At 38.4% G+C, this 26,066-nt stretch overlaps 1 protein-coding gene across 1 annotated transcript in view; it reads right to left on the minus strand.

The window, feature by feature from the left end:
* LOC131046896 (uncharacterized) overlaps nt 1–26,066 on the minus strand; it is a 115,803-nt gene that overhangs the window by 68,443 nt on the left and 21,294 nt on the right. Inside the window, exons 3-4 of the mRNA XM_057980728.2 lie at nt 22,374–22,482; nt 21,998–22,148 (exon numbers count right to left, since the gene is read on the minus strand). Coding sequence (XP_057836711.2) covers nt 21,998–22,148; nt 22,374–22,482 — 260 coding nt within the window. The remainder of the gene's footprint in view (nt 1–21,997; nt 22,149–22,373; nt 22,483–26,066) is intronic.

Raw genomic sequence — 26,066 nt, forward strand, 5'->3', positions numbered from 1 at the left:
CAAACTGTCTCTTCTTTACAACAACAAATTGCCTCTATGAATCAATCTAAGTTTAGTGTGCCCACATTTGATGTTGCGAGCCCACTTTCTCTTGACATTGTTCGAGCTATCCCTCCTAAACATGTTGAAATTCCGCATTTGGAGCTTTATAATGGTAAGGGTGATCCTCTAACACATGTTAAGACCTTTCAAACAATATGTACTGATTTTGCTTATGACCAAAGGTTGCTTGCAAAACTGTTTACTAGAACATTAAGAGACAAAGCCCTACAATGGTATTGCTCGTTGCCTTCTTATTCTATTACTTCTTTTGAACAACTTGCAAATGCTTTCATTCAACAATTTCAAAACAATATAAGTCCTAAAGTTACTTTGATTGATTTAATGCATTGTAAACAAGGTGTTAAAGAAAAAGTGACTGATTTCATTGGTAGATATAAGCATTTGTATGCTCAAATTTCTTTTTCAGTGCCTGACAATGATATTCAAAGAATCTTTATTTCTAATTTACAAAAAGATATTCGAGACAAACTTCTGTTTTCTGAGTTTACTTCTTTCCAACAGTTGTGTGCAACTCTTCACAATTATCAACTGACTGTGAGTCAAATGGAACAATCACATCCTATGGCTCCGAGTGATAAGGGTGATAGCAGTCAACAACCATTTGGGAAGTTTAAACCGAACAGAGATTCCATCAAATTCAATGAAAACATCATCAACAACAATGTGAATGCAGCATCAGGTGTGCCTCCTATTTCTAAATTTTTCAAGAAAGAAAGAAAGTATACTCCTTTGAATGAATCATTGCATAGTATTATGAATAAGTTATTGGAACAAAATGTGCTTACTCTTCCTCCTATAAGACAAATTGATCCTGCAAAGATTACTTCACCTTATTTTGATAACAAAGCCTTTTGTCAATTTCATCGTCAACCTGGGCATGATACTGAAAAATGTTTTTCTTTAAAGGGTAAAATTCAAGATTTGATTGATAATAATACTATTTCTGTTTCTGGAGTGAATGATAAAGGCAATACATCTATAGCTCCTCCTAATCAAAATCTTCAGATTTTCACTGATCCATTACCTTCTCATACCTCTAATGCAATTGAGGCTAATGATTCCTCTCTCATCTGATGGTCTTGTGTCTATGACTCCGAATGTGATTAACTGTGTAGAGCAGCAAGAAATCCCTAAAGAACCTTCCATCACATTTGATTCCAGTGAAACCATTAGGGCACCTGATGGTCCTTTATACATAGTTGCAAAAGTCAAGAATACACCTTGCCGTTTACTGAAGAATTTCTTTTTAATTTGCAATTGAATCAAGTGATTTATGACAAAACAGATGTGATTGTGAAGCTATTTGATGCATTTTCTTCTCCTGCAATTGGTTCTATTACATTGCCTATTGAGGTCCATAACAAATCCCTTGATGTGAACTTTGCTATTATTCCTTCATCCGAACAATTTCGTGTGAAGCTTGGCTATCCTTGGCTATCTTCTATGAAAGCTATTGCTTCTCCTATTCACAAGTGTTTGAAATTTCCCCATAATGGTGAAGTTGTTACTGTCAATCATAGTCTCTTTAAACCAGCTGAAAGAACTTCTAGCGTTCCTCTTGATTACTTTTGGCCTAAACAATTCCAATCTCTTCCTCCGCGAAGTGATCATCTTTTCAAATCTTATCAAAAGTGGAAAACAGATATGATCCTATCTCTAAGTGAACCTAGAACACCTAAACTTGACATTCCTATCATTCTTGAGAAGGAAGTTCTTCCTTTGAAAGATAAAACTAATGTCTTTCCTCAAGAAGATTCCCAACCCATTCCTGTGGATGTGACTATGTCTATGCCTAATAAACCTTCTAAAAGTAGACCTATACCTCCTCGTCATGATGGACTTGGTCTCCTTCCTAAACCAAACATTCCTCCTTTGTATGGAGCAGTCCCTCCTCCTTCCTTCTATAGAGAGAAGAGACCTTCTTCTTCTCCTATTATCCAGCCTAAGAGACCACAACCTAAACACCCAAGTGATAAGGATGAGAACATTCCTCCTCCTCAATCTTCTCCACTTCCTACTAAGACTAGACGAAATCGTTCTGCACGTGAACGCCGGGGAAAGTGTCGTCTTAGAGCTCAAACTTTGCAATCTCCAAAAACACCTTCAACAAGCATTATTCCATTTTCTCTAAAATCTCCTAAACATAAGATGCATGATGGTTTTGATCCTGTGCGAGTTAAAGATCCTATTTTTATAAATCTTGATGATGATATAGATGAAAATGTTATGCATGATGAAAATGTTACTCCTCTTGCTTCTGATAGTGAATATGAACTTGTTGATGTTGATAACCATTTATCTAATGAATTTTCTAAAGCACTTATCCTAGCTCCTAGACAAGAACAATGTGGCTTGGAACATGAACATAGCCCTTGTTTGGATCTTGTGATAGCCCCATCTGCTGTGTTGGATGTTCCTCCTCTAGCGTGTTTCCTGCCTTCCCGAAACATTGATCAGCAAGATCGGGGGGTAGATGACGTGCTAGACTAGTTACATTAGCATAGCAGATTCTCTCCTCCTCTCTTGTGTTACTTCTTCTATATGTTATTCTCATTCTTCTATTTGTTGTCCTTAGTGTTGTCTACTTGAGGACGATGCAAAGCATTGAGATCTCTCGATCTCTCTCATGTTGACTCAAAAGACACATGTGTTCCCTTCTTCTAGGTGACCTTCCTTGATTGGGGAATAAAGAACAATTATGCATACATACATATGATATATATACATGAATTATCATACAGCATACTGACCCCGAGGAAAGCGAAGTCACCTCGTGCTTTGTGTTTTGTGTCTATTATCCTTGGGTTTATCTCACACTTGGGGGCTAAATCCTTGCGATAACGTGCTCCTTTCCTTTCTCATTTCTTATATGTATCACTACCTTAAAGCAATCACCCCCGTTGAGGCATATGCGATCGCTTTAACGTAGGGGGGCATACATCCCGTTCATATCTTTTCAAGATACTTGAGAATTTCTTGGCAAATTTAGCCTTGCCTTGAAAATTTTTGATATCTTTCTTGCATGACTCATAGTGAGGGAACCTTACTACTGACAGTCATGGTTCTCCCTCGTGATCTTCCCTTTTACTTTGTCAATCGAAGTCGTAAGACCCTTAGTCCACTGGGGGCTTGGTGTGTCTTGCCTCCTTGACGTGGTGAAAGTCTTTCAATATTGTTTCCTTGTACTTTACCGGAAGTATGAGCATACATACTCCCGCTAAAGTGGGGGCTAAATGTAGCGTCCTAAAATTGTGACACTTGCAATTTCGACTGCATTTCGGTCTTCACGATGGCGACGCAACACGCAACCTGAATGGAGACCCTGAAACTTGATTACGACACTAAAAACTGCATTTTTCAAGCACCCTGGCCTGAACCTCCTTTGCACCCTGCTGTCCCGGGAGGTGGGACCAGAGCGCCCAGGACCAGGGCGCCGCCCTGGTCCCCAGGACCATGGCACCCAGCGCCCTGGTCCCTGGGTCCTATTTTGGGCCCGGTCTCCTAAGGGGTCTCGGGTCTTTTTGTTTGCAATTTGGAAATTAACTTTCCTGGTCGGCCTAAGGTCGGGAAAATCAGTCTATCAGCCCTAATTGACAAGTATATAAATGACATTTTCCTCTTTCATTCGATATGATGGAAAAAGCGTGGAAATTATACTCAAGCACTCAAGCATTCAAGCATTCCTTCAAGCAATTGATCATTTCAAGTCTCCATTCAAGGCTAAGTGTTGCATTCAAGACAAGGATTCAACCATTGAAGAGGAGATCACATACAACATACCACAACATACAACATACCACATCTATACCTTCGCACATAAGGATACAAACATCCTTAGAACAAGGTATTAGTACTTGTTTTACATACATTTACATTTACAGCACTTGCTCATTTCTTGGTTAATTCCAAAACCGGGGTTTGACCTAAAGGCAAACCCCTAATCCCTAACCCCCCAATCGTCTTCGCTTTTCTGTGTGTAGGTTGCAGGTACGCGGCTGAAATTGAAGATCTGGAATCCTTGTGCAGAGACGAACAGATCCCCCTTCGTTTCGCGGATTTTTCGGAGGACCGTGGCGCCGGGCGCCATCGTCCCGACAACTTTCGCTCAAATTTGCAGGACAACGCCGTATCGACATTTTACTGCTAATTCCAGGTCCGCAGCTTCATACTGTATCCCTAACTCAGTTTATAAGCGAATCTTTCTCACTTTCTATGCATTCCTAGCTTAATTCTTCTATCAACATTCTTTACAAAAGAGGGTAGCCTTGCTTTCTTAACCCTTGAAACTCATTTAGCATCCAATCTTGTATTGCGTGGGATTGGATCTTGTGGGTTTCAACCCCTCTTTTGAATGTAAAGTCTCTCCCCTAAGTGAAAACCATCAACCCTAGTGAATCTCCCTTCTCTCTCCTTGGAGTTGGAAGAGGGGAGAGCAACTAGGGTTCGATCGCGATTTTCCGCTTTACACCAGTAAAGGCTTCTTCAGGGGCTTTATTATCAAGAAGAGAATGAGGACATCTATTTTGAATGTACACAGTTGTCCTAGATGCTTCAGCGCAAAATGAGGTTTCTATATTTTGGTCAAACAACATAGCCCTAGTAGCTTCTACTATAGTCCTATTCTTTCTTTCAGCTACCCCATTTTGTTGTGGGTTATAAGATACAGTTAACTCCCTCTTAATCCTAGCATTTATACAATAATCTTTAAACATATCAAAAGTGTATCCCCCCCCATTGTTTGATCTTAAGGTTATGATTTTCTTACCTATCATGCTTTCTGCAAGAGCTTTGAATTCCTTAAATTTAGAAAGGATTTCTTCAAACTCTTTGTACCTCAAAAAATATATCTAGGTCTTCCTAGAATAATCATCTACAAATATTACATAATATAAAAATCCCCCTAAGGAAGGTACAGACATGGGTCCACATAAATCAGAATGAACTAATTCTAATACATTTTTGGATTTACCGTTGCTAGAATTGAAAGACCCTTTAGTATTCTTTCCCAAGGCACACTCCTTGCAGGCTCCTTCAAAACTGTGACTTAGCTTGGGTAAGCCAATCACCATCTTCTCTATCTTAGGTAGGGCATGGAAATGAAGGTGCCCTAATCTTCTGTGCCAAAGTTCATTCGAATCTGGAGTCTCATGAATCAAGGCTTGAGGTGGAGTGGTGCAAAGTCTGTAGAGGCTCCCTTGTCTTACTCCAATGGTGTGGGCTTTCTTGATGGTGGAGTTCTTTGGCCAAGCAAGTACCTTTCCTTCCATAAAGGTTAATCTGTAACCCTTATCTTCAAGTGCAGAAACTGAGACAAGGTTTCTCTTTATACCAAGTACAAATAGAACTCCAGTCAGTTGTAGGGATATGCCTGACTTTAGGTTGATATTGCAGGTTCCTAGTCCCATAACTGGATAATTTGAGTCATCACCAATTGTCACTTCTTCATTTGAATTTTCCACAAGTGTATCTAGGTGCTCACGAAATCCAATGATGTGTCAAGATGCTCCGTTGTCAATCACCCATGTGTTGGAACTAGAGGTGACTTGACTAGACAAGGCTGAGTAGAAGACTAGTTTCTCGGAATCACTCCCTTTCTTAACTTCTACCATTGAAGCCTGTTGATTGATCCTGTCTAGACACTTCATTGCATAGTGCCCATATTGGTCACATCTGAAACATTGTACTTCAAAAATGTCTCTCTTCTTCTTTGAAGACCCCTTTCCATTTGAGTCGTTGTCCCTCTTTCTCTTAAAGTTCTTCTTCTGTCCTTTCTTGTGGCAATTAGAGTTTAGAACTTGAATGTCCTCATTACCATTGTTTTGTTTTATTCCTTTTGTGACAAGCCGAGATTCCTCTTGAATGCAATCGGTTTTCAATCTATCAAACTTAGGAAATTTAGAACGAGCACTGATTCCTTGAATGAATGATTCCCATGAGGTAGGAAATCCATTTATGGCCATCATTGCAAGTTCTTTGTTGTCTACTAGATGTCCAATAGTGGATAGTTGATCCCTAAGCTCAGTGATCCTCAAGAAATAGGATGTAACTCTCTCTCCTTTATTCATCTTTATATGGTGTAGTTGATTCTTCAGGGTGAGAGCCCTGCTAGTGTTGTTGATTTCATAAATGTCAACTAGGGCTTTGAACATCTAAAAAGCCGTCTCATATTTAGAAATAACTAGCACAATGTGGTCTCTCACTAAATCCACAATTATCTTAAGAGCCTTCTCACTGTCCTTGCTCCACTGAATTTTCTCTGTATTATCAGAGGGTTCAAGAATTTCACTTTTGACATGGGAGTCAATTTTATTTTCTTTCAAAACAAGCATGATCCTGAATTTCCAAGATACAAAATTTGATGCTCCATCTAGTCGATCTTCAAACCTAACTTTGGTTGCCATTAGGATTATAGGAATGTGATCTACTAAGAGCTGGGTGAAAGTCTATATGATCGTTACTGAATTTAATTTGATCTTCCTTAACTTAGCTCTGATACCATGTTAAGTTTATTCAAATTCTGTGATCAAGAGGATAGAAGAGATGAAGATATAATCTGAAATTAAATTTGAACTGTTGTAGTGTGAATGGAAGGATGCACAACACTTATCGATTGCGGTATTGTCTTCCTCCTCATTGTATGCATGTTATATATATGTGAATGAGAGGGTACGTAATGAAGAGATTTGTCTTCCCACGTGGGAAGACACATCTCTTCCCTACGTACCACTCATGATAACACAACACGTTAACAAACATTAAGATCATCGCTTGCTTGACCGATCATGATGAAACGCGATTTATTATGAATCGCTTAATTACAGCCCGTTATTATGAAAGGGTGTGACCGGTGGCAAACACCATAATTCAATTTTGATTTTATTTATTATTTATTGTTAACGTATATACTAATAATTTATCTATTATTATATATGTTAACATGTAATCAATTCATGCATTGGAATTATGAAATTGTACGACCGACGTTACAAGAATTAACATCAAGAACACGTATCTGATTCCCATAGATGAGTTACTAGATGAGCTTCATGGTGCAGTGTATTTTTTGAAGATTGAACTTCGATCAAGATACCATCAGATTCGTGTTCGTGAGGACATTCATAAGATAGCATTCAAATGTCACTATAGGCACTATGAGTTTTTGGTGATGCCATGTGGTCTTACTAACGCACCTGCTACATTCCAATCTGTTAATGCATTAGTAGCTTTTGCAAGATAAGACTCTCCTAACTCATTAATCTCCTCTACTCTGTTATTAGTTTACTCATTCATGCTTTATGTTTATCAAACTATAACATTGGTCATAATTATGATATTGATATTTGATAAATGATAGATTAGATTGACGACCTGCTTAACTATGTTAAGCGTCAATCTAAATGCTATCGGGCTATTCCCAATAGCATATTAATGTCGATTCATATCGGCATTAATATGCTATCAGGGTATTAACCCGATAGCATATAATGCTAACAGCTATTGTTATTGTTCACGTTATATTAATCCATTATTATATGCTTTGATACCGATTCATTATCGAGTATGTTTTATATCTGTAACAATTAACAAATGATACCGATAAGCACTGTTACCATTAACAATGATACCGATTCATTATCGGCATGTTTATAAGCGTTGTTATCATTAAATGATACCGATTCATTATCGGGCATGTTTATAAGCGTTGTTATCATTAAATGATATCGATTCATTATTGGGTATGTTTATAGCACCGATTAGTTATGGATCGGTTGATGTTAGTAAGGATCACGACCAAGTGACATCTTGGTCGGACATGTCTAAAAGACATGTCCGATCAAGGTGCCACTTGATCATGGCCATCCTACTATTTATACATCATTCCAATCAAAGGAGATGACATTGAAATTGATACATGTTCATCCTCCTTACCTGCAGTAAAAGAAAGATAGCACTATTAGTGTCATAGGCATAATATCAAAATTTAAAATACACCATCCTGCATATAACTTGTCAATTAAATTGGAAATTACAATACATTTACATGGTATCAGAGCCAAGTTGATCGAACTTGAGGCTATTTAATTTCGTGAAACAAATTTAAGAACAAGTTTATATACTACATCATATTTCTTCAAATGGCCAGTGCTATCAGATTCGAACACAGACTTGGAGGTGGCGATGATTTTTCAGCCTAGAAATTCAGAATTCAAATGATCTTAAAGGAGAACAAAGTGGATTCGTTTGTTCAAACTAAAAATGCTCAACTCGAAAATGAACCTGACAAAACAGCATGGATTGAGGGAAATGAAAAGGCAATAAAAATAATAGTTGATGGGGTGAGAAACAACATAATGCCCATCATAAGAAAACATCAGACAGCCTATAAAATGTTCAAAGCTCTTGAAAGCACATTTGAGATATCAAATGCAAGTCGAACTCTAGCATTAAAACGAGAAATAAATCATATCACCATGAACAAAGGGGAGACAATCAACGCCTACTTTATGCGGATATCAGTTCTAAAAGCTGAACTTGCAACTCTGGACTACGAGATCCAAAGCAAAGAGTTAACACTCATTGCCTTAGATGGGTTGCCTAGTGGATGGAGTACATTCGTCCAAGGCATCAGTGCAAGGTCCAAATATCCCAAGTTTGAAAGATTAAGAGATGACTGTCTCCAAGAAGAATCAAGATTGAACAAGATGGGAATGAAACACAAGAATATAGATGAAGACCTGCAAGTTCTAAACACCAACTCCACCAAGCAAAACAAGAAAAGGCAGTTTAGAAAGAGAAAAGGTCGTCAAGGCAAGAATACTTCAAAGAAGGACTTATCTCACATTCAATGTTACAGATGTGATCAGTTCGCACACTTCATTGCAAAATGCCCGAAAAGAACCAAGAAACATGCTACATTAGTCAAAGAAGGAAAGACTAAAGGGGAAGATGACTCCGGGAAATACGTATTCTACTCAGCACTCTGTTGACGTGTATTTTATACACAATCATACACAGAATAAAATACCTAAAGGCATCTTATCCTCTCTTGAGAAAATAGTCTCTAACTGCTGAAGATTCGCGTAAAGGATCAGTTAGGTAGACTCCAAGGTTCTTTGATGTAGGGTCTCTACGTGTGGACAAGCTCCAGTGGTATGATGTGATTTGCTGGAATCACAAGGGGACTTACATTGAACTTCCGATCTGCTTTGCTGGACACAGGCTCTTACTAACTTAGATTTGAAAAAATGAAAAAGGATAAGGGCGAAGAGAGGATCTAATCCTAATACTAAGAATGTAGGAGCAATGACTTGATTTTTTGATGAAACTCTAACTAGATCTTGTTTTGACATCAATGGAACATCTACACAAGACTAGTGCGATCTTCTAAGGGAGCTTTATGATGTTCAAATCATCACCGCAGGCATAGATACCATCCAAGTTGATGCATATCAATGAAGAGGCGACAAATTGAAATTGAGCTTAGGCTGAACGATTCCAGTTGACTACGCAAGGCAAGTCTGCAATCAACAAACTGCTAGTAGTATGGATATACGAATTCCACTATCAATCAATCACATTTCCTCCATTCATCTAATCATCTACCATCTAAGATTGAAGACTTCAACAAGAAACCATGCAAATTGCAAGAAAACGACATATTTCACCATTACTTCAATGAAAATGGAATTTGTTTACAATCAATGGCAACAATTTCTTGCCTTGTCCTCCTATTCTACTCTAATTACTATTCTATCAACTATATTCTAACTCTTCCAACTATTTACATGCTATCTCTAACCTATTGCCAATTCTTTCTAATTTTTCTTTACAAATGAAATGCCTGGACTTATATAGTGCCCACAATACAATTTGATGGCTTAGATCAATTCAAGATCAATGGCCAAGATTTTACAATGAAAACCCTAATTAGGGTTTGTTACAACCATTACATAACATTTAATGCTTGACCAATGATAAAATTGTATTGCTTGGACACATGTCCTCTCTAGAAAAATCGACCAATGGATAGCCGGGGTAGGTACATCGGAGTTTGTGCCACCTTCCATGAGTTAAGTACATTGAATCTAGACATGCTGAGGTGGACCTCACTGATTGGAGAAATGATGACTAGGACGCCACCTCATTTGACACTTGTAACTTGGTAGATATTCAATTTGATGTCGTTGAGAGGCTATCTTTAATTAACTCTTGTTCTAAGTCCTTTTGTCCTTGATGTGTAAGATGATGATGTACCTCGCCTTGGAACGTTGGATTGAAAGAGGTCGCCCATGTCTTGGCTTGATCGTCCTGGCGAAGACCGTCCTTGATCCGGCTTGATTTTCCTTGATGAGATCTCCATTTGATGCCTACACAACATTTCAAAATTAGAAACGTGATTTTGCAATATATAACATAGATAGAGAGCAAATTTTAGGAAACTTAATGATAAGTCCTTTATTAATCATTTCCTAAAAAAGACTGAGCTAAGGCAAAACAAAATTCCAAAATTCAAAATTAAGGAAATGACGATGAACAATTCAAAATCAAGACAATAAAACCAATATCGCCATACCTCAGGAGAGAGCTAACTCTAGAATGCAAATGAGAAAAATTTGCCTAGGCAAAATTGGAGGAGTAAAATAGTCTTCAATGTGGTCTCCTCAAAATCGACTTCGCCACCTTTGGATTTCAATGTGATCTTCAAGTATCGCCTTTGGCGTGGTCTTAAATGGATCTCCAAGTTCGCCTTTGACAAGAATCTTCAAGTTCGCACCACCCTTAATGTATAAAGCGCCACCTTTGGATGAATGAAATTCGGACCACCTTTGGTCTTCAACGCAATTCGCACTCCACACTTGATGATATACTTCGCATCACCTTCGCTTCACCTCAAGATCGTATGAAGGATAAAAAATAATGATGTGAAAATGAAAATTTCACTCCCCTTATATATAGCGCTCACACCTTTTCATCCCCTAGGCCGACTTGATAAATAAAACCATTTTTAAAAATGATTTTAAATGATTTGCAATAAAATAACAAGACCGACTTGCTTAATTGAGCGCTCTAAATTCGATTTTATATTAATTAATTAATTAATTATTAATGCCTTGCGTTTGCAAATTTTGATTTTTTAATAAAGGCAAAAATAATTAATAAAAGATAACGCCATATTAAATGCTAAATAAAAATGGATTTTCAATTTTTTAATCGATTTAGCATTTAAGGAAAATTCGAATTGTTTATTTTGACGCCAAAACTGGAAGACAAAGGGACGTACCTCATCGCTCTGGTCCCTTGGAGAGGGACAGGAGCGATCCATTATTTTGGTCTCGATTTTTGCATTTCTTACGTCCAACTCCTTCATCTCCACGTTGAAAATCGATCATCTCGATGGTCTTTCGAATTTGATTACCTTGTGTGCGCATATGGGTGTCTTTTAAGTGCATATCGCCCTGGTCCTTGTCCAAAGGACAAGAGCGATCCATGTTTTTCACGTTCATCTTGCATCTTTTAATTTCGATCTTTCATTGTTGGCGAATAACATACTTTACTTGTTCCTTTTGCGCTTGATTCATTTGTCTTCATTATGTGTTTGGTCATTTTAAGGGGTCATCGCCCTTGTCCCTTGGAGAGGGACAGGAGCGATCCATGTCCTTTTCCTTGACCTTGGCAACTTTACACTTTGATCTCCTTTGCAATGTCTTCTAGACGCCGTCCTTCGCTCTTCCTAACCTCGTTTTGCTTTGATCTTGAAGGAACGTGAGTGTTTTGATAAGATCGCCCTGGTCCTTGTCCAAAGGACAGGAGCGATGGGAGGCTTTTACATTGTTTGGCGATGTTTGGACGTTGAAAACCCTTGCGAATTATCTTCATACGATGCCTTGGACCCTCTAAAACATTGCGAAGTCTTGTCCTTACGTAAATTTTGCATGAAATGACCAATGCATTCAACATCGCCCTGGTCCCTTCCTGAGGGACAGGAGCGATCTAGGCTATAGGGTGCGAATTTCATCATTGCGACGGCCTTTGAATGTTTGTGCTTGCTAAAAAAAGTCTTGAAGTGTCCCTCGCCACCTTGACTTAACTTGGATCGTCTTTGAACTTGCGTAGGAAGCAACATCATCCTTGTATCGCCCTTGTCCCTTGGAGAGGGACAGGAGCGATCCTCCTTTTGTAGCCTTTATCTCACCTTGCCAGGTTCCGAGTTTATATTCAACGAACTCGTCCTTCTTCACTCTATTCGTTCATGCCTTGACATTGTTTGTAACTTTGCAAGAAAATCAATTATATCAAAAATCGCTCTGGTCCCTTCCTGAGGGACGGGAGCGAACTAGGCATTTAGCACTGTTATGGACGTCCCAAAAATCTTCAATTTATATTCAACGCATTTATCTCATGTTTTTCCTTGTTTTTGAACGTAAACTTGCCTTGACCTTTGTCTGGATTTTGCATAATGAAGGAAATCGCTCTGGTCCCTGGGAGAGGGACGAGAGCTACAAGGTACCTCGCCCTGGTCCCTTGGAGAGGGACAGGAGCGATTTGGGCATTCTAGGTCATTCTCCTTCATTTTTGCATCTCAAATTATATTCATTTGGCAAAGCATCTTCCTTTGGACCCTTTCAAATTGCTAAGTCATCAAAATCTTGCAAGGACAAGGCGAAATTGAATTTGTAGCTCCGGTCCTTCACTGAGGGACAGGAGCGATTTTCCTCCTGGAGGCATTTCTGTGCTCATGAAAATCTTCAATTTATATTCAATGGAAAGATATCGCCGTTCTCCATCACTTCCAACTCGAAATTCATCTTGACCCTGCAGGAATAGTAAAATATTTGAAAACGAGCTCCCGTCCTTCACTGAGGGACAGGAGCGATTTTGCTCCTACAGGCCAAAATAACATGATTTTACACATTTTATCACTTCACAAGGTGAAAACAAATCATTTGAAATGCCTAGGATCAAAATTCAAAAAAGTCAAAATTTGGTCAAAAATATTCAATTGGACAAAAATTCACATTGACTGTCAACATTTAGACAAATTTAAGCTCTGCATTAACATTCCTATTGAAAATTAGACCATTTTGGCGAATTCATTGCATTCAAAATTTGCATTCTAGAAAAGGAAATTCAAAAAGCTCCCAAAACCAACTGGATTCAAACCAAAACCCTAAAAAGCAAAGCGAAAACGAGCAAAAAAACATGGGTCCCCATTTGCAATGGGGTGATGTGTGAAAACGTCACAACACACTCACAAGTCAAGCTTCTAACAAAATCAACTCATGGGTGATTGACAGTGGTTCATCCAGGCACATCACTGGGTTTAGAGAAGTACTTGATTCCATGACAGAGGAGAGTGATGAGGACGTAACCATCGGAGATGACTCCACACATCTAATCAGAGGAGGAGGAACCTGCACCATCAAATTGAAGACAGGCATAACCTTGCAGCTTGAAGGAGTACTATATGTCCCCGGCATCAAAAGAAATCTAGTTTCTATATCGGCACTGGAAGATAACGGATACAGAGTGACATTCATGGACAACAGAGTATTGGCTTGGCCAAGGAACTCCTCCATCAAGAAGGCAAAGACCATTGGACAGAGACGGGGCTATTTGTATGAGCTGGGCACGGAACCCAATCTAGCCCTAATCCATGAAGCCACTAAAGCAAATGAAGTTTGGCATAGAAGATTAGGCCATCTGAATTTTAGGGCTTTATCTTCAATGGGAAACCTTGTCACAGGTCTACCCAAGTTAAAGCAAGATCATTCAGGGGCATGCAAAGGATGTGCCCTAGGTAAGAATACCAAAGGTGCATTCCAAAATAGTACTAGGAAAACTAGCAAAATTCTAGAATTAGTTCATTCTGATGTATGCGGACCTATGTCCGTATCCTCTCTAGGGGGATTCTTGTATTATGTAATATTTGTTGATGACTACTCTAGGAAGACTTGGATCTACTTTCTGAAAAGTAAAGAATCAGAAGAGATCCTCTCTAGGTTTAAAGAATTTAAATCACTAACTGAAAACCACTCAGGAAACAAAGTTAAAACCCTAAGAACCGACAATGGGGGAGAATACACATCAGATTCATTTAAAGAATTTTGTAGAGATAATGGGATATACCTTATAACCCCCAACAAAATGGGGTAGCGGAAAGGAAAAATAGGACTATAGTTGAAGCTGCCAAGGCCATGATCCTAGATCAAAACCTTAACACAAATCTCTGGGCTGAAGCATCCAGCACCGCTATATATATACAGAACAGGTGCCCTCACTCCCATCTTGAGGACAAAACTCTTGAGGAAGTATTCACTAAGATTAAACCTGATATTAGCCACCTTAGGATATTTGGATGTCCTGTCTATATCCATATACCTAAAAAAAAGAGACTAAAACTAGAGCCTTCTGGAAAAAGAGGATTGCTTGTAGGATATAGTGAAACCTCCAAAGCCTACAAAATCTATGTACCTGGTCAAAGAAATATTGAACTAAGTAGGGATGTAATATTTGAAGAGGACCTGGCTTTCAAAAGAGCTCAGAACTTCATAGAACCTGAAATCTCTGTACCTACCTCTAACTTAGATGAAAATACTGCCCCTGAGTTTCAGAGGGAGAATCTAGATGAAACTGAAAATGAAAATGAAAACTCACCTAGAAATCTCAAGAAAAGACCACTATGGGCCACCAAAACAGTAGAAGAAGCTCACAGGTTTGTTGCTCCTTCTAGAACCTTCAGAGAAAGAAAAAGACCTAATAAATTTACTAGCTATGTTGCTCTTATGAATGATCTATCTAAAAACGAACCTGACAATGTAACAGATGCCCTTAAACATCAAGTATGGAAGGATGCTATGTCTGAAGAGTATCAATCCATAATGAAAAATGATGTATGGAAAATTGTTCCTAGGCCAACTAAGAAGTCTGTTGTTTCTTCTAAATGGCTCTTCAAGATCAAACATGCAGCAGATGGCAACATTGAAAAATATAAGGCAAGATTTGTAGCCAGAGGATTTTCTCAAAAGGAAGGAATAGACTATGAAGAAACATTTGCTCCTATAGCCAAATATACCTCAGTAAGGGCTGTACTAGCCATTGCAGTAGCAAAGGGATGGAAGGTACATCAAATGGATGTAAAGACAGCTTTTCTTAATGGAGAGATATTTGAAGAAGTATACCTAGAGCAACCTGAAGGGTTTGAGATCCATCATGCAGAATCTCATGTGTGCAGACTCAAGAAAGCTCTTTATGGGCTCAAACAGGGTCCCAGGGCCTGTATGAAAGAATTGACACATATCTATCAAAACTAGGCTTCTCTAAAAATGATGCAGATCCTAATCTCTACTACAAACAGAATAAAGGTGATATGCTAATAATGATTTTATATGTTGATGACTTATTAATCACGGGAGAAGATCACCTTATAGATCAATGCAAGAAAGAGCTATCCAAAGAATTTGATATGAAGGACTTGGGATTCCTTCATTATTTCCTAGGGTTGGAAGTATGGCAGAATCCTGACAACATTGTTCTAAACCAAGGCAAGTATACATTAGACATCCTAAAGAGATTTGGAATACTCAACTGTAGACCTATGACTGCTCCAATGGAAACCAATCTTCATAAACTTAAAGAAGCAGCAGCAGAATCACCTTCTACTGACCACATTCTATACAGGCAAATGATTGGGTCTCTTATGTATCTGGTAAATACAAGACCAGATATCTGCTATGCAGTAAATGCCTTGAGTCAGTTTATGTGTGAGCCAAAGGAGATACTGCTTACTATCATCCATTGTGACAATCAAAGTTGCAAAAAACTTTCAGTGAATCCAGTGTTCCATGATAGATCCAAACATAGTGAGATCCCATACCATTATGTACGAGACATGGTAGACAAAAATGTGATCAAATTAGAATATGTTAGTACAGGAGATTAGACTGCAGATATTCTGACCAAACCACTTTCCAAAGTGAAGGTTGATCACTTTAGAAAGGGTTTAGATATGATAGAAAGGTAATCTGCTTTGTAAATAAGATGTTGAAAATGTAAACTTATTTTGTCATGTTGAGACATTCTGGGTTTTACCCCCTGTGTTCATATCTAAGAGGTGACAATCTCTCAGATTATGAACACTTGTATGCAGACATCATAAGGTGACGATCTTATGATTCTCAAACCAGTTATCATGTTGGATCTCTGGTATGTCATGGATGTGCCATGATGGTATTGTGATAAAACATTTGAATGAAATGTTTGTGCACATATCACAACCTGGATAAGATGAGAATTTAACCATCCTCATATGTTTATCCTCAGTATTGCGTGTTTAGGCAATACTGATATCATGTGTTTAGGTGATATCTTGTCATAATAAAATGATGAATCTTTTATATCACATGGTTGGGTGATACTCTATGTCACATACTTAGAGTAATGTTTTATATTTTGTATCCTATGTTCTAATGGTACTTCATATCATATGTATAGATGATATATATTCTTGGAGACTGACATTTTTGAAAAAGAAATGTGATGCAAGTTACTTTATCTTCCAAAAGCTAAGAGGGAGTGTTAATGCATTAGTAGCTTCTGCAAGATAAGACTCTCCTAACTCATTAATCTCCTCTACTCTGTTATTAGTTTACTCATTCATGCTTTATGTTTATCAGACTATAACATTGGTCATAATTATGATATTGATATTTGATAAATGATAGATTAGATTGACAACCTGCTTAACTATGTTAAGCATCAATCTAAATGCTATCGGGCTATTAACCCGATAGCATATTAATGTCGATTCATATCGGCATTAATATGCTATCGGGGTATTAACCCGATAGCATATAATGCTAACAGCTATTGTTATTGTTTACGTTATATTAATCCATTATTATATGCTTTGATACCGATTCATTATCGGGTATGTTTTATATCTGTAACAATTAACAAATGATACCGATAAGCACTGTTACCATTAACAATGATACCGATTCATTATCGGGCATGTTTATAAGCGTTGTTATCATTAAATGATACCGATTCATTATCAGGCATGTTTATAAGCATTGTTATCATTAAATGATACCAATTCATTATCAAGTATGTTTATAGCACCGATTAGTTATGGATCGATTGATGTTAGTAAGGGTCACGACCAAGTGACATCTTGGTCGGACATGTCTAAAAGACATGTCCGATCAAGGTGCCACTTGATCGTGGCCATCCTACTATTTATACATCATTCCAATCAAAGGAGATGACATTGAAATCGATACATGTTCATCCTCCTTACCTGCAGTAAAAGAAAGATAGCAATATTAGTGTCATAGGCATAATATCAAAATTTAAAATACACCATCTTGCATATAACTTGTCCATTAAATTGGAAATTACAATACATTTACACAGTCACGTATGAATCATATATTTAATAAGCAGTTGTGTAAGTATATGTTGGTGTTCTTCAATGACATTATGATATACAGCAAAACTTGGGAGGAGAACTTGAGGCATTTGGATGAGGTTCTTGGTACTATGAAGGCTTGGTCTTTGTTTGCCAAGTTGTCCAAATGTGAATTTGTACTTACAAAGATATTATATTTGGGGCATGTGATTTGTGCTAATGGAGTGAAGGTCCACCAGGAGAAGATACAAGCAATACTTGATTGGCTGCCACCTAGGAATGTTTCAGAGTTGCGGGGTTTCCTAGGCTTATGTGCATATTACAGGAGGTTTGTGAGGGGTTATTCATAGCTTGTAGCTCCATTGATGGATCTCACACGGAAGGGTTCTTTTAGAGGGACACATGAGGTGTAGGTTGTATTTGATAGCCTCAAGCAGGTCATGAGCACATGTCCAGTCTTAGCCCTTCCAAATTTCTCCCAGCCCTTTGTTCTGAAGTGTGTTGCATCAGGAGAGGGCATAGAAGCGATCGTTATGCAAAACCGCTATCCCATTGCCTATGAGAGCAGGAAATTGAGGGATAATGAGAGACTATACTCCACCTATGAATGCTCGTCATTATGCATGCTTTGGCGAAGTTTAGACAATATTTAGTAGGTGGGAAGTTTGTGGTGAGGACTGACCACAATAGTCTGAAATACTTCTTGGAGCAGAAAGAACTTAGTGAGTGCCAACAAAAATGGGTCAGCAAAATATAGGCTTATGATTTTGACATTGAGTATGTCAAAGGGAAGAAGAACATTGTTGCTGATGCACTTTCCCGGAGGCCTTCAGTTGCCACCCTATGCTCCTTGAGTGAGATTTCAGCTGATTGGAAGTATCAACTTTTAGTTGAGTATTCCAAAAAGCAATTTGCATGCGAGATTTTGGATGGGCACATTCAAGATGACAAGTACACTGTCGTTGATGAAGTGATATATTATAAGAACAAAATTTATTTAGTTCCTAGATCAAAATTGAAGGAAAAGATTACGCCATCCACAACACACCACTAGTAGGACATCCTGGGTACTTCAAGACATACAGGCAAGTACGAGAAAGATTCTCATGGAAGGGTCTCAAGGATGATGTCTTGTGTTATGTTCGTGAGTGTGTGACTTGTCAGCAAAACAAGTCAGAGCATATGCATATCTTTTTCCTATTGCAGCCGACTACACACCTTCACAGGTAGTTGAGTTGTTCTTTCATGAGGTGTTCAGACTCCATGGACTTCCTAGGACCATTGTTAGTGACAGGGATAGCATATTCATGAGTATATTTTGGCAGGAGCTATTCCGATTTGCAAATACAAAGTTGACCCCTAGCACTAGTTACCACTCTCAACCAAATGGTCAAATAGAGATAATCAACAAGTGGGTAGAGGGGTATTTGTGTAACCACGTTTCAGGTCAGCAGAGAGTATGGGTGTGTTGGTTGTATTTGGGCGAGTATTTCTATAATACTACGCACAACATCTCTATTGGTATGACTCCCTTCCGAGCCTTGTATGGTCATGATGCCTTAACATTTGTTGATTCGGCACTAGGTGATAGCAGAGAAGTTAGGATACCCTTAAGGCACTTAAGGATAACATACAACATGCACAAAACCAGAAGGTGTATGCAGATCGACACCATGTTGAGAGGACTTTTGAGGTTGGTGGTATTCTTGCATCTACAACCCTACAAGCAGAGTACACACAAGAGGAGTGGAGTAGAAAAACTCAAGCCTCCGTTTTATGGCCCGTACAAAGTTCTGAGGGGGCTTGGACAAGTAGCATATGAGCTTGAGTTACCTTTTCCGAGTAAGATACAGGTCTTTCATGTGTCTTGCTTGAAGAAGGCTTTGGGACAACATGTGATTCCATCACCTCATTTGCCTCCATTGGATGAGGAGGGTTGATTGATTCTGATTCCTACAAAGATTCTTGATATGAGGGAGAGGAGGTTGAGGAGCAAAGTGATCAAGGAATATCTGGTACACTGGAAGGACTTGCCTTTAGATGATTTTACGTGGGAAGGAGAGATAATACTTCAACATCCAGCTTTGTAGTTGCTTGAGGGCAAGCAATCCCAAGAAGGGAGGACTGTAATGTTCCCCCTTTCCTAGTAGATCACTCGAATACAAAGATTCAACTATTATCCATCTCCGCAGGTGAATTCAATGCATAAGAGATTACAGTGTTAGCATGTAGGGTCCTATACTTGACACTTGGGCACTAGGAAATGTTATTGTTTGAGAATATAGTGTTATTTTAATATAGTCACTTTTTTCTAAATATAGAAAAAAGTTAATTAAAGTGACTTTATGGGGTTAAGTTATAAAGTAATAATAAACAATTAAAGTAACCCCATGGCATGCGCCCCTAGGCATAAAGTTGATTTTAAAAAAGTGACCAGCCTCAATGATGGATTGATCCTCAAGTTGGGCACGCTTGCTAGGGGAATAATTATCAAATAAATTTCATTAAAAATAAGACAGAAGAACCCTAAATGGTACAATTAAGGTGAAAAAGCTATAAAGTAACAAGAGGGGCATTCATTTTGGCATCTACGAATTCATTTTTACATCACAGGTTGAGAATTGAGCTCTGGAGGATATTTTCAGAAGAGTCTTCTAGGAATGAAAACTCCTTGAAGGCAAGTGTATTGGAAGAAACCCCAATTCACAAGAGAGAGGGATTTACTCAGAATGCCCATTGGTGCTTCAAAGAATTTTTAATTCAGCAAATTGCAAAGTTGATTGCAGATTTGGAAGGGTTTCTGTTCTTCCTAAGGCAGCCATTTCATATCCTAAGCCATCCAGACACTCTTCCAAGGCAGCCATACCACTTTGTAGTCACCTGGGTGCCAATCTTGTTCGATTCAACCAATTGAGGGCATAATTCTCAGGCAAATCCTATGTGCAACACTTCACAGCAGTACTTTAGGCGACAGAAGCATATTCCTCATTCAGATTGTTGATTTGTTAGTAGATGGAATAATCCAGCCTAAAAGCCACGCCTGGAACTCAGTAGATCTTCAGCATTTGTTTTTGGTAATTGTGGTAGGAACAAATAAAACTACTTGGAGCCATTTTCAGCAGCTGGGAGCTCCTAGTTTGTGTTATGTTTCAGTTCTTCAATAAAACTCCCTCGAGGCTAGGCATGGTATTCTTTGTATGCCACTTGTTGACCTAGTGAATTACAATTCTTGAATCTGAATATTCCATATTGTTTCATTGCTGTTCCTAAATCAGACTTCTGAAAATTATTTATCAGTCATTTATTTCTGCATTTTGAATTCCAAATTTATGGTTCACTAGCATTGTTTATGAATAAATCCCCAATCAATCCATTGGGAACAAGTCCCAAGCGCAAAACACAGAAAACAACATTAAAACCTACATTTCATCAGCCTACAAATCAGAAAAATCTCAGTGCAAGCCAGCTAGGGATCTTTCAAGTGACACCTAAGAATTTTCTACAAAAAGTGACAAAAATTGTTGAGGAACCAGGAGACCTCACTCAAAATATGGGTAGGGCAATCCATAACATGTCCAAATGTTTTGAAAGAGTAACTTTACAACTACAGAAGCATTAATGGTTTTGCTACAGGGGATAAAGACTACCGAATTTTGAAATGGCACATTATGAAAAAGGTAGAATCAAAATGACACTAAATCGTAACCATACCGCTTATAAAGTTTATACAGATGGAATCCTATGATCGGGAGGGAAGTGCTAGAGGTTGATAAAGGCCAAGATATTGCTTGGAAGATTTGCATTGGTCACATAAAGAACTAAATGTAGATATGAACATCAACATTTTTACACATGTAAAGCAATAAAAGTAACACTGAAGATGCTGAAGTTTCCTATGGATCTCAATGTTAGAAATAAGCCTCCCCCAATGCATCCACTTAACAAGAAGTGCAAACTTTTTTAAATAAATCATTAAGTGTCAAAAAATATACCTACAAGAATTGGCTCAACATGTGATCAAAACCAAATCCATTTGAAGACAGATGTTGCTTAATGTTCAAGCATCGTTATTGCGATTTACTTAGGACTCTGACCACATTTCATCTTTCCTTTGGTTAAGTAATGAGTCTTGGCAGACCCAAAGAAGCCTTTAAATATACATAAATCACTCAATGGCACCTAAGTAGCCTTTTGAGAAGAGAGATGATAGATCATCAGGCAGGCCTAAGATAGCCTTTTGAAGATACAGTACCTTAAACTTTACTGTAGCCTTCCAAGGAGAAAGATAGTTTGGCAACCTTAACAGTTTTCAAAGAGATAGCTCACTTGCTAGTTCTGACATTGACTTCCAAAGAGATAAACCACTTGGAAACCAATGTTGCCAGCTAAAGATATTGAGACAATGCAAGAATCTAAGAAAAATCTTAAAAATACAGAACAAAGCACAAATTGGAAACTATGTCAACGAGGAATTCAAACTTTTCAGAAGACAGATGATTAGACAAACGAGATCGAAACTGAAACCTTCTCCAAACAATAGGCTCTGCAAAAATATGCTGTTTATTTGCACTGCTCCTTTCAGCTCTTTGTAATTCAGTGTTAGCTGCTGCTTCTGCAACTGTCAAAAGTTTTAGAGCCTCTTCCCAACATTCTTTACCATTCCAAAGAAGCTTACCTGCAAGAATGTACCTGCATGTCAATAGATAGAGTGTAGTCTGCAGACAGATATTAGGAAGAAGCCTACTTCAGATTTAGTTTTGAGGAACAAAAACAATAGCAAATGTAATGCATTGCACACACACTGGAATGGTTTGATAGGAGACAATTGTAGTTGAATAAACAATACATAAAAGGCAAGGCCCCTCCTAACATACCAAAATCAAAAGTAAGTTATTGAAACCTTTTGGAGAATAAGGATGCAGAAGTCCTCCAGAAACACCTGATGCTGCTCCACCAAGCCCAATCTCGTCATATATATCAATCCACATCAGCGATGTCTTGGAGCAATGCTGCAGAATGGATAGTTTAAGCAACACATTGAAGTCGGGACATGAAGATATGATGCAACTATAGAACAAATGTAAAATGGTGGCAAATGGGTCTTATTACAAGAGAGCCAGTAACACCAAGACAATAGTTCATACTAAAGGGCATACAGCGGTGCTAGTTCTTGGCATAGTAACAAGAAGCAGCAAGAGACCTGTAGCATTTACCTTTTAACTTTAAAGGAACTTTAGAAGAAGCCTTGGGAGAAAGAAAGAAACTATATTAATGTCCACAGTTGACCAAAAGTTCTAGGAAGAGAAAACCTTAGAATTGAAAAATAAAATATAAGTACATTAGACAAAATAAAGCACCGTGCCACTAACAAATAGCAATGGAGGGCAAATAATAGCCCCAAAAGCATGTGCTGGTGAGGACTGGAACGAAATCTTACCAAATATTTGTCTACGTCTGAAAAATCCTAATTCCTAAAACTTACTCATGAAACCTTTGGACAATGCTTAATTTAATATTTTGGAAATAGAAACAGCTTTTAACAGCCTTCTTGTTTATGTTCGTGAAAGTTGAATGGGAAGGGGAGCCCCACAAAACTTAAGAACTCTTGTTTTCTTTTTTATAAAGGGCCCTTCAATTCAGAGGAATTAAATAAAGATGTTGATTTGACTCGGGACATTCGAGTGAATGTTCCTAAGAAGCTTTTATATAATTTTTATCAAGATTTTACATAATTAAGTTGCTTGGACTAAGATTTGAATAGAGGAGTCACTAAGTCAATCTCAAAAGTAAATAGGAAGGCAGAAGTCAGGAACTGGAGACTTGTAATTTTTCTAGATATGTCTTATAAAATACTTTACATATCTATTCCAGTGTGCATTGATATCATCTTTCCTAACATGATTGTCCCTCGTCAAACAAGTTTTGCAGAAGTCCCATGTGTATTGGAAAATTTAATTAATGGTTGAGCAGCTGTCTTGGGATCAAACCTCAAGAAAGAGGGATAGTATAGCTTTTATTTGATTATGAAAAAGCTTGAAATAATCAAATGGAAGTTATATTGAACTGACATAGAAGTTCTTGAGGATTTTCCATATATAGTTAATTTTGTTTCTTTGTACTTCACTGGCAGTCAAGGTTGACGGTGCACGTCCTCGAAAAGTGGTCTCCAAAGTCCTTCCAACAGGATTGTCCTCTTGCTCCACCTTGGTCTGTTATGCTACTGGCTATTTAGTGTCTCTTAAGTTTCAGAGATAGTGCTCCAACATTTAATTCATTATATTACAAACTGTTGATGTGTATTTTGTACACGACCAAACACAGAATAAAATACCCAGAGGTATCTTATCCTCTCTTGAGTAAAGTCCCTAAATGCTGAAGATATCGCAAAAAGGATCAATCGGAAGGACTTCAAGGTTCTGCTTTGTAGGATCTCTACTCAAGGATAAGCACCAGTGGTCATTGTGTTTGCTGTTTCTTCAAGGGGCCTTACGTACTTTCAAAGAAAGCTTGTCCGTGCTACTATCTTTCCAAATGAGGAAACAGGATTTTCCTAATACTAATAGATTTTCAAAAAAGATCAAAAGATAAGGGTTTCGAGGAGGAGATACGTAAACTAATCCTAAGAATGACTTAATGAAGACTGGTCTTGTGTAATGTCCCCACTCTAGCAGATTGACCAAGTATATGTGCGTTAGCCTAGCTCTACATGGTCCCGAGGGCTAACGAAGGGTTTAAAGGGATCCTGGAGTGTTTTGGCCTAGTCATTTCCAGTTTGGGCCAAAACAAAGTTGATTTACTTAGTTTCAGGCATACTTACTATTTTTAGTAAGTCAGCAGGACACAACGGGCGCTAGTTTTGGTGATTGGATTTGATACTCCTTGGCGAGAGCTTTCCGACGAGCTATCACTCACGCTATTCGGAGTCCGATTGCTAATATATTTTAATGCCTGAAGTTTTATTAAAGTAACATTTAATTTAATTGTAAACTATTAAAGTGTTACTTTAATATTTATTTTATGGAGATATGTGTAAATCAAAGGGGCAACCAAGGGAGACATAAGTGAATATTTTAATATGTTTTATATTGAACATGTTTTATCCCACATTGCTTGAGTGAGTTGGGTCGACCCTTGGAGAAAGAATAAAAGGGAGCTTTTGTGGCTTCATTGGGCAGGTGGAATATGAGAAGAATTTGGTGTGTGAGTTGCAGATCCGTTCTTGGCATTAGAGGACGTCTATCCTCTCTTGTGACATTCTAGACGTCATTCCCTTGGGGTTTGGCCTTTGGAATCCTTTGCTATCAGCTTCATTTACAGGCAGATTGGGTGTTTTTCCAGCTACAAGCAGCAGCATTATTTGGTTGCATTTCCAGCTACAGGCCGCGACACTATTCACGCAGGTACTATTCACCTGGCACTATTCACGCGGCACTATTCACCTGGCACTATTCATGCAGCACTATTCATGTTACTGTAGCAGCAGAATTAGAAACTTTGGTTGGAACATTATGTCAAAATGCTGGAGTATTTAGTGAGTTGAAAATAACCTGCTATGTATTTGATTTTTGTTAATTCTGGAAATAATATTATAACAGCAGTAGTTCAATTTCCAGCTTGCCTATTATTGTAAATTCTTTTTAGTTCATGTTATGTGGTTTCATACCTGTGCAAAGACTTAAAAACAAAAAAAACATTGAAACATTAAACGGAGGAATAAGGAGTTGGCTGCAAACTGTTTGACTAAATTCCTATCAGCAGTGGGGTTAGTTTTTGGGCATTCTAGGGTGTCCACTACAGTGGTATCAGAGCAGAAGATTTTGCCATCTTGTGGGAAACTTTCACCAAAACATATTGCAGAAATAAAACAGGTCCAGAATGTATGATTGAGCATGCGACAAGGGCATTATAATTTTCGCAATACCAAGGCCAGACAAAATAGAAATCCAGATAGTCAGAGTGAGCAGTCTAGTTCATCCGTGCAGGTGGACATAGAATCCAGTCATACAGACATAGAGGAAATATTCTTCGATCAGGACAGCAGTATGGGTGACCGAGATGAGAGGAATATCGTTCCATATCAGGGGGAGGTAATGTTCAGACAGTTGCTGGGTACGTTAGAGCAAGGGCAGCGTATGCAGCAGGAGCAGAATAAGCGAATGGACATGATGTTGCAGCTTATGGCTAGACAGATGGGCGTTAATATTAATCCAGGTGAGGCCAACAATGGAAACAATAACAATGGGGGAAACGATAACAATAGGGGCAATGATAATAATGGAGGCCGAGGCAACAACAATGGCCCTGAGAATAACATTAATGGTAATAATGGACATGGCAACAATGGAATTGAGGCGGATAACTTTAGACACATTGCACACCCAGCTCGAACAGCGAGCTCGAGACCTCTTCTACCCACCTTTCCACCTAGGGATCCGGTTCAACCAGTGAACGAACCGCAGATTACTGAGTTACAGGGTCAGTTCAGGAGGGACTGGGAGGCCAGTGGACTCGAGTTTCAGGCAGATATTTCCCTCAGAGATTATATGGACTTGAGGATGAGACATATGCCTAGAGCAGGAGGGAGGAATCAGAA

This window comes from Cryptomeria japonica, chromosome 9, assembly GCF_030272615.1.
Source record: "Cryptomeria japonica chromosome 9, Sugi_1.0, whole genome shotgun sequence".
Classification (NCBI taxonomy): Eukaryota; Viridiplantae; Streptophyta; class Pinopsida; order Cupressales; family Cupressaceae; genus Cryptomeria; species Cryptomeria japonica.